The sequence below is a fragment of the Capronia coronata genome, assembly GCF_000585585.1.
Source record: "Capronia coronata CBS 617.96 chromosome Unknown acBCG-supercont1.7, whole genome shotgun sequence".
NCBI classification, from domain to species: domain Eukaryota; kingdom Fungi; phylum Ascomycota; class Eurotiomycetes; order Chaetothyriales; family Herpotrichiellaceae; genus Capronia; species Capronia coronata.
The window spans coordinates 312,492-320,919 of NW_006912899.1; the positions used below are offsets into that span (position 1 = coordinate 312,492).

The window sequence follows — 8,428 nt, forward strand, 5'->3', positions numbered from 1 at the left end:
ATCGCCCTACTTACAGCGGTATGCCATACTTGCACCTTGTGAGCAGGTTCTTGGACTGACTCTACGAACAGATATCTTGATGATTACGGCAGGTTTGTTGACTGACAGTCGAAAATATCACAGGGCGACTGTTGGCAGCGAAATTTCAGCGAGGTCTCCTTTCAACCGCAGCGTCGGCGCTCAGGGCTCCCCTAGTTTATCGGCAGGACAATCCAGATTCCGTTTGGTAGGGACTGGCAAATGGAATTCTCTTCGTTATCTGGTCCATCATATATATCTTTCCAGCTTCCTCTTCTTCCTCAGCTCATTGGACTTCTCTGCTGTCACGGCTCTTACAATATGTGCCGGGTTTCTGGAGAGTCTCACCGAGTCTCGTTGGCAGCAGCCTAGCGATGTGCTCTTGGTTGCCCAACGAGCGAGCAGGAAACGCGTTTTCGTCTTGAAGTCATTATGGCGGTCTCAGAGCGCGTAGTCCCAGATCGCAAACAGCAACCATGGGCCACTCTCTTACTCCGCCACCGTTGTCTACGATCACCCCATACGCCGCGTCTAGTTCTCCCTCCGTCTTTTCAATTCCATTGACTAGCGTTTTACGAGGGCAGTCGTTGTCGTTCTTCGCTAAACCTATGCATACTTCAGGTGGCGACCCTGTTATTCGTTAAGGTTGAGAGGGTCAAGGCTAAAAACCGTGCTTTCTGCAGCAACCAAGACCACAGCCCCCAGGACCCGCATCCTTTCGCAGAGCCGGCATCAACGAGCATGGTACACGCACTAATAAAACAAATACGCGGACAAGAGAAGTCAGAAGCCAGAGGAGTGGTGGCGGAAAATAGGAGTCGGAGGAGGCCTAAGCGTACGAGGCTGAGGTCGAGACAGGGGCTCTTGATTGCTGCCTGGCCCATACCAACCACCAGTACTGTCCAGGCAGCTGCGCGTGACAAGCAAACCGTTGCGCATCGCCAGGCGTCCAGTACCTGGAGATACGGGGAAGTCTTTCAGAAGCACGAGAATTGACAAGAAGGATGGAGGGTCGTCTAGAATTCATCAACGGGTGCGACGGCAGAGGTCATGAAGTTGATGACTGATGAAATGAGTTGAAGTTGTCCCCGAGTTTAACCGCGCAAAAAGTGGACTTTTGGCAGCAGTAATCGCAGTCACGTGATACCGGCTAATACCAAATGCCAAGAAATCAATTAAACCCAAAGCGGCTAGTGTTGACGCGCTCGCGCTCGCGCTCCCCTTCTGCAGACCGTGTTTCTTGTGTAGTCCAAAATCACGATTTTGAACAATCAGCATCGCAGTCGTCGAAATCAATCCTTTCCAGACTCTAAGCCCTCTCAACCATCATCACTCCAGTTCGAGGTATCTCTTCAATCCACCGCCAAAAGTAAGTCGGCATGCGGTCAAAGATATACCAAATTTGGTGCTGACCCTTTCCCAGTGCTGGAAGCACGCCTCGAGCAAGCATCTATGTTGAAGAAGGTATATGCAGTCTTTGGGGCGTTGAGGGCGATGAATCGGAGCTGACAACTAATATCAGGTCGTCGATGCCATCAAAGACCTCGTCCAAGATTGTAATTTCGACTGCAATGACTCCGGCGTGGCCCTCCAAGCCATGGACAACTCCCACGTCGCTCTCGTTTCCATGATGCTCAAGGCAGAGATGTTCTCTCCCTACCGATGCGACCGCAACATTGCCCTCGGCATCAACCTGAACTCGTTGACCAAAGTCCTCCGCGCGGCGCAGAACGAAGACATCCTCACCCTCAAGGCCGAAGACGCCCCGGACGTGGTGAATCTGGTGTTTGAGAGCAGCGAGACGGACCGACTCAGCGAATATGACATCAAACTGATGGACATTGACCAAGAGCACTTGGGAATCCCGGATACCGAATACGCGGCCACCATTGAGATGCCCAGTGCCGAGTTCCAGCGCATTTGCCGCGACTTGATGGCCATGTCCGAGTCAGGTAGGCAAGAGCAATAATAGCCACTTGGGAATAAGAAGGACTGGCGGTGCTGACTTTATCCGCTTTAGTGTCCATCGAGGCAAGCAAGGATGGCGTCCGGTTCGCGTGTCAGGGCGACATTGGAAGCGGTAGCGTCACGCTCCGCCAGCACAAGAATATCGACAAGCCGGACCAGGACGTCACCATCAATCTCTCCGAACCTGTGTCGTTGACCTTCTCGCTCAAATACCTCGTCAACTTCTGCAAAGCTAGCGGTCTGTCGTCACGAGTCAAGTTGTGTCTGTCCCAGGAGGTGCCGCTGTTGGTGGAGTACGGTCTGTCGGGTAGCTCGTATCTACGGTTCTACTTGGCTCCCAAGGTATGTCATGTTCGAGAAAACGAGGACACCCGATGGGTTATTGACTGTTTCACAGATTGGCGATGATGAATAAACGTGACACTTGACGCGCCTTGCTACGACCACGATTACAACATGGGATTCATGGCTGATGGGCATGTAATGCGATCCAGGGTAGTAGATGGGCGTGGAGATCCAGATCGAGTTCGACCCGTCGACTACGCTTAGTTGCGCAGGACGATGCTAATGCAAGATCAACATGAGCTTGTGCGCTGGGCTTGTGCTGCCAGTGATAGGAGATGAGCTTTCAAAGGAGTGTGGCTTGACTCTGCGGATGGTTATAAGCGCAGCCTTATCGCGAACTCAACGTGGCTGGATTGTGGCTGGATTGTGGCGTCGTCTCCAATGGTGGCTTATCGCCCTAACAACCTCCTCATCGCATTGTGTTGCGCAGTTCTGTCTTTTTCCATTGAACCACAACTGCTCTAGGATAAGCAATTCAAGGCATCCATCAATTGTGGCTCTCTGTGTCCTGTCTTAGTCTAGACTTTCTTCCTGATCTATGCCTGCCTTGTCAAGATGGCGTCTCACGAGATGTCGATACCTGAAACCAAAGTGCTAGCAATTGCCAGTCATGTACGCGCCTTTCGTCCCTGAATAACACGATCTCGGTTTCTTTTCTGTCCATGGCAATTCAGCTGACATATACACCCATATCTACAGGTCGTTTATGGGTAAGTGGTCTCAACTATGCGCTCACTGGAAGCTGTTTGATTCCGTGCGTCCAACTCATTGGGAGAGACGGCGGTTGACAAGCTGTTTGTGGTAGATATGTCGGCAATACCATGGCCACGTTTGTCATGGAGACGCTCGGATGCGATGTCGGAGCCATCAATACCGTCCAGTTCAGTGAGTGGTCAACTAATACTTTCCTCTACCTTCTCACCTTTGAATCTCCTGTTGTGGGGAGACACTACAAGATTTCTCATCAGCCGCGGATTCCTCTGATGGAACTTGCCTGCAAAATTAAAGTTTTTACCTATGTTCACTCTGTCGAGCTGCAATCACACAAGGCTTCCCGTCCATGGTGTATTCATGGATGTGTACATATTCTAACAGGCGACTTCCTTTCCCTCATCTTTGCAGGTAATCACACAGGCTATCGACAAGTCAAGGGCCGCCGAACGCCCGCGCCCGAGATCCGCGAGCTCTACGAAGGTCTGAAACAATCCTACCTGACCGACTTCGACGTCTTGCTGTCCGGATATGCACCGAGCGCCGATGTCGTCGAAGTGGTCGGCCAGATTGCGCGCGACCTTCGGTACCGCGCAACGGTCAAGCCCGGCCGGTTCTTCTGGGTTTTGGATCCCGTTATGGGCGACCAAGGTCGATTATATGTCGCAGAGGATATTGTGCCGGCGTACAAACAGCTGATCCGCGAGGCCGATCTCGTGGTCCCCAACCAGTTCGAGGCCGAGCTGCTCAGCGGAGTGGGTATCTCGAGTCTCGCGGGCGTGGCGAACGCCGTCAGGTCGATCCACAAGACATATGGGACTAGTCATGTTATTGTGACGAGTGTGAGAGTCCCTGATGCAGCGGCGACAACCAGCGGCGATGAATCTACAACTCCCGAAGCATTGACGGTCGTGGGCAGCAGCAAGACGAAAGACGGCAGCCCTAGACTATTCAAGATCAAGGTCTCTCAACTCGACTGCTTCTTCAGCGGCACGGGCGATATGTTCGCGGGACTACTGGTCGCTAGGCTACGCGAGGCCTGTGCGGCCATGAACCTGCTCGACCGGGCCTCGTGGATGCCGGACGACGATGTCCAAGGTGTGGATCTGCCGCTCGCAAAGGCCGTCGAAAAGGTCCTTAGTAGTATGCAGATGGTGCTGGAGAAGACTTTGGTCGCGAGAGACGAGGAGATGCGCCGCTTTGGCCAGAGCCCTGGCGCTAGTGTCGGTGGTGTCGAGGGTCAGGGCAATGACGGTAATGACAGTGAGAGTAAGAGGAGGTATTTGGCCGAGACCAAGGCCGCAGAGGTCAGGGTCGTCAGGAACGCGAAGGACCTGGTTCATCCGGAGGAGAGATACAAGGCTGAGCCACTGGAAGTGTGATAAACAAGTTGGAAATACACGAACGTCGAGGCTATATCTTGGGCGGAAGACTTCACATTCAGCTAGAGCTCGGCTGATGGATCGAAAGATTTCACAGGAGAAATGGAGATCAATCCTTCTCTGGCCGCCAACACGCCCGAGGGGTATTTGGCATTCCTGACTATACGACACCCTGGCTACGGCTCCGGTCCCAGCAAGTGTATGGTGGTGCCGACGATTTGGATAACGCCCGGGACGAAGGTCTCGGTGCTGGCCTTCATGCTTCATTCTATCAACTTAGCTCGAGGAACCTGTAGACGACGGGGGTTCCAGATATGACAGAGCTGCAGGATGTAGAGAATGGAAGAAAACTTCCCATTTCCCACTCAAGGCGGAAGTAGAGGGCGTTAGGACGGCAGTACACAGTCCTGTAACGGTGGATGGGTCCCGCCATTTTTGTGAAGTTGAGCCTCGATCTCTCGCCGTAATTATACATCACAGCTTGCTCTCTTTGCGATTATGTAAACCCATGAGTTTCAACCCACAGCCTGAAATCCACCACAAGATTGGCTTGTTCGGAGATGACCAGGTACCTAAGGTCTTCTTTTCTTGTGGCACCCCATTTGCAATACGACGCGTCACCTACTAGTCTACGAGCCTACATTACTAGTAACCCAACCGATTCTCCATCAAGCTGAGCGGAGCGATGAGAATGATGTGAGTCACTCCAGTTTTCATGAGATGACAGACAACTTGAAAAACACTCGCAAACACTGACTAATGGCCATAGTCGATAGCGACGTGGGGAGATCGGGTCCATGCTTTGTACGACTTGTACGTACGTACGAACATGACTCTCTTGTTATAGCAAGAGCCGCGAGATAAGCATGTTGATCAGCAAATCATCTCAGCGCTGGGGTCACGACGAATCAGCTCTCTCGAAACCCGACGCGCGACGATCGGGGACGGCGACATTATTAGAATCGTTTTGTCTCCGACTCGGCATGACCTGCAGTGCTGGACTTTTGCAAAGCCCGGACGGACCAAGTAAAGCCCGAGCGTGACGTTCACGCACAATATCGCACTCGTATTCTCCAGGGCTCTGGCAGTGTCGATCGCACAAGGCTCAGACGACCAGAGAAACTCTGAAGGTGACAGGGTTCAGTGGCTTGGAGCGCTTCTGTTTGGAACCGAACCTTGAAGATTCTTCCATCCGGAGAGAAACGAGGCAAACAGAGTTTCCCGCGAGGAGAAGAGGAGTTGACAACCAGCCCGTGTTCCCACTGCCCCTGCCCACCAGTTTCCAGCGGTCGGGGATATCCTTCACAGATGAAATCTTCGTTTACGACTGACAAACGACATGGATATAGGTAAGTTGCTGGGTCGAAAACCAACCCACAAACGACGTATCATGGCCCATGTGGGTGGTACCCAGGCAGCTTTTTTGGAAACCGGCAGACATCGACATCTGATGCGGATGGGTGGCTGACCAAGTATTCCAATCAACGGCCAGCCTTCTTCTTCACCCACTCCAACCGACACCCACTTGGACCGGATGGCTGACGAACAGGGGCCCCTTTCAAATTTAGCCCTACCCGCGCCCTGGCGTGTGCGCTACTGCACTGGCGACACCGCTGGCCGACTACCCTTTGTGGTACAGTCGCACCCGCTGTACCCCGTCTCTGTGCCGTTGTGTACGGTGAGCTCGAGCGAGCGAACGCACGATGTGGGCAGGGCGCAGGCCAGAATCCTGCGCTAGTAAACGACGCTCCAGGTGGCAGAACAAGGTCGATACTGTTTACCTGTATTACCCGACACCTCACCGCACAAGATGACCGCTTCGCTGGCCCAGCACGCCAGTATCCCCGTCTGCGTCTGTATCAGCCTACCGGCAGGACCCAGTCAAGCCTTTCATCTCCAGAGCCCTGACATCTGAAGAACGGCTTCTGCTTGGCCTGACTGACCCAGTCTCCACCGGTGCTTGCAAAGGTCCCATTTCCGCGCTCGTACCTCTTACTCTATTCTGCGGTCTGTTGCGACGACCCCACACCTGCGCCATACTCGAACCATGCTTTGTGAGCGGTGCAATCAATTAGTCCAGCGATCGACCAGGGCCTCGCGATGCTGTCAGCAAACCAGCAAGGGTCGTCGTAGCCCTACGAGGTTGCGTCCGCCCTTAAAGCGAACGGTCGGTCGAGACAGGCACCACACTGCACCACTCCTAGCTTTGGTCGACCTAGCATGCTATTCATATGTCCGGCTTCGCCCCCATAGATGAGAAGTTTTTGGTTTTCCACGTTTCCTTTACACCTGCTCGATCTGACACTGACCCTCGTCGATTTTCGGAATCGGATTCGCAACTCTCTTGATTTCCAATTCCAATGAGCACCACCAACCGCTCAACAGCAGCAAGACATATATGATATATGCCCCAGCGACCGCGTCCACGTTGAACACCACTCGGTCCTTGAAGAGCGTGACAACACAGAAAGATAGCCGCCTGTCGCGACTCGCGACAATGATGGATGTTGATCCCCCAATTGCCATCTTGTCCATGACCCCGCCGTCCAGCGAATTAGACGAGTTCGAGAAAGGCACCTTGCTGGCCTGCTCGCCCTCATTCTCCGGCTTCACTTACCCTTCTCCTACACCATCTCACCACGGCCACGTTTCCTCAGTGTCGTCTGATACGATATACAACATCTTACCAGAAGTCCCAATGTCTTCCGACCCGCAGAGTCACGACCTAAACCATCTATCTTTCGAGGCCACCTCGTCCGAGTCGACCTCCTTCTTCGCCGTGCCGCCCGTCACGGATCCGTCCTTCATCGCCTATCCAGCCACCACTTCGACCGACACCTCATATAACAGATATGACCAGAATCAATGGTATACGTACTCCAACTATCCCCAACCCATGCCATTGCTGCCGTACGACCCGGACCCTTCGACCCCCTTCACCAGCTTCCCGCATCAACCGACACAACATGGCCTAGCCAACATCATTCCTCCCACGCCGCGAGACAACTCAAACACAATCTTCGACTTCAACACACCACCGGTGGGCACCACTTACGCCTCCAACCACAACCTAATTGCGTCGCCGGCATTCTCTCAGAGCTCTCGGAGCCATCGAAGCAGCCTGCCGTCCCTGTCACGATCATGCAGTCCGGTAGCATCCCTGCACGAAACGGCGGCCGGCAGAGCTCTTTCAAGAGAGTCATCCGCGCTTCATCGCGCTCCTCCTCTACGATCGGAATCCACCTCATCCAGCGCTTCTCTGCACACATATGGCCATCCGGTGACCGAACCTCAACCCATGGCAGGCGGCGCATCATCATTCTCGCCGACTTCATCAGCAGCCAACCCAGCAGCCAACGGCGTGGTTCGATCCTGGCGATGCGCCTATCCCGGCTGCACTTCCCGCGCGACGTTCCAGCGCGGCTGTGATCTGCGGAAGCACTACAACCGACACAGCAAGCATCTGTTCTGTCGCGTGGAAGGGTGTCCGCAAAGTGAAGCCGCCGCCGCGGCGCGTGCACAGTCCAACGACCAGCCTCTGACCGGCGGGTTCAGTTCCAAGAAAGACCGCGCCCGCCACGAAGCCAAACATAACCCCGGCATCAGGTGCGAATGGCGCGGGCCTGATGGCGAGGAATGCACCCGCGTCTTCTCGCGCATGGATAACATGAAGGATCATGTTAGACGGATCCACAATAAAGCCCTGAACCAGAACCAGAACCAACAAGCCCAGCAGCAGCATCAAAAGGCAAGCCAGGGCTCGGGTTCAAGTCGGAAATAAATGCCATGAGGTTCATGTAAAACAGAACAGAACGGCACAGAACAGAACACCACAGAGGGTGACAGAGGAAAGGAGAGGAGAAGAGGAAAGAGAAGAAAAGAGAAATCTCCTAGATTCAAACTATCCCGGCCCTCTCCCTTTCTGTCCAAGATGCAATTACCAGCATCCACAAACCTGTATTGCGCAAAGTTTGAACGATTCCCCATGCATGTGTGAGGCATGG

General features: G+C 53.7%; 3 protein-coding genes across 3 annotated transcripts; all 3 read left to right on the top strand.

Moving 5' to 3' along the window:
• Positions 1–1,615: 1,615 nt before the first annotated feature.
• On the top strand, positions 1,616–2,401 carry A1O1_07677 (proliferating cell nuclear antigen; the record flags this gene model as incomplete). Its single annotated transcript, XM_007728543.1, has 3 exons — positions 1,616–1,970; positions 2,039–2,328; positions 2,384–2,401. The coding sequence occupies 3 exons, from the start codon at positions 1,616–1,618 to the stop codon at positions 2,399–2,401; spliced, it is 663 nt and encodes a 220-aa protein (XP_007726733.1).
• Positions 2,402–3,152: 751 nt separating this feature from the next.
• A1O1_07678 (pyridoxine kinase) lies at positions 3,153–4,424 on the top strand (the record flags this gene model as incomplete). The annotated part of the gene is made up of 2 exons (XM_007728544.1): positions 3,153–3,216; positions 3,454–4,424. The coding sequence occupies 2 exons, from the start codon at positions 3,153–3,155 to the stop codon at positions 4,422–4,424; spliced, it is 1,035 nt and encodes a 344-aa protein (XP_007726734.1).
• A 2,500-nt stretch (positions 4,425–6,924) lies between these two features.
• A1O1_07679 (uncharacterized protein) lies at positions 6,925–8,205 on the top strand (the record flags this gene model as incomplete). The annotated part of the gene is made up of 1 exon (XM_007728545.1): positions 6,925–8,205. The coding sequence occupies one exon, from the start codon at positions 6,925–6,927 to the stop codon at positions 8,203–8,205; it is 1,281 nt and encodes a 426-aa protein (XP_007726735.1).
• Positions 8,206–8,428: the final 223 nt, after the last annotated feature.